This window comes from Protomyctophum parallelum, assembly GCF_964188405.1.
Source record: "Protomyctophum parallelum genome assembly, chromosome: 2".
Lineage (NCBI taxonomy): Eukaryota > Metazoa > Chordata > Actinopteri > Myctophiformes > Myctophidae > Protomyctophum > Protomyctophum parallelum.
Window position 1 is genome coordinate 55,531,824 of NC_139699.1, and position 1,020 is coordinate 55,532,843.

The window sequence follows — 1,020 nt, forward strand, 5'->3', positions numbered from 1 at the left end:
ATCAGGATTGAAGTGATTAATGAAAACACGGTCACTGAGCCCTGGCTGTAATATCGCATGGTGCAAGCAAGGTGCAATAAACGTACCCATGGCAGCCCAGCTATATCCCATCTAGTACAACCAGCCAGCCAGCCAGCTACACTTGCATGTTGAGCGTAAATCGGCACTATAGTGTCAAGGCAAGGCAGGGCTAAAACAAGTGTCTATAAAATCCGACACACACACACACACACACACACACGCACGTATAGAGTGCTATACTATACTAATACTGTACCTGGAAAGGAAGGAAATGATTCGTTGCAGACGACTTAAAAAACCAGAGTGATGATTGTTTTTACCTTGCTTGGACGGAGCCCAGAAGAACGCCAGTGAAAGTAGACAGAATCCCCAGATAGTCCACCTCTCCATCGCCATGTACAAGCCCTTTGATTTCCACACCGGAGGGGTAGTAAAAAAAGCAACGTGCGTCTCTTATACCGAGCCAGCTATAATACCGTTATATAGCCCGACATGCATGCGTGGTGGTAGTTATATGTTGGAATCCCGCTATTGTCTCCGCCCGGCGCGTAAAGATGTGGATATCAGCCGGTTTTATTCTTGTCTTTTTTGTGTTTTTTTTCTTTTTTTTGTTTCGAGTCCCCGAGCCTTCTGAAATCACAATAAAAGTCGCATTTCTAGTCGGGGGAGAGCCGTCGTGTCTCTCGGCGCTTCATCGCCATGTTGTGAGCGAATGTTAAGTGTGTGTGTGTGTGTGTGTGTGTGTGTGTGTGTGTGTGTGTGTTGGCTGGCTGCACTGTTCTACGCTGCTCTACACAGTATACACACACGCACACACACACATGTTCACGGCGCACGCACGTACGGTCGGACAGTGCTAGATGCTGATGCTCGCGCACGCGCAACACACACACACGTGCACGTCGTTCACTAGCAGCAGACACTGGCAGGCTGGCTGGCTGCTGTAAAAGAGAGAGTCCCGAAAAGCTGTCGGTGATCTAACACGCCCCTTCTTCTTCT

General features: G+C 48.7%; 1 protein-coding gene across 1 annotated transcript in view; it reads right to left on the reverse strand.

Annotated features, from left to right (window-relative positions):
• igdcc4 (immunoglobulin superfamily, DCC subclass, member 4) overlaps positions 1-715 on the reverse strand; it is a 153,630-nt gene extending 152,915 nt beyond the window's left edge. The window contains exon 1 of the mRNA XM_083760046.1: positions 342-715. Within this exon, the coding sequence (XP_083616172.1) occupies positions 342-417 (76 nt within the window). The 5' untranslated portion in view covers positions 418-715. The remainder of the gene's footprint in view (positions 1-341) is intronic.
• Positions 716-1,020: the final 305 nt, after the last annotated feature.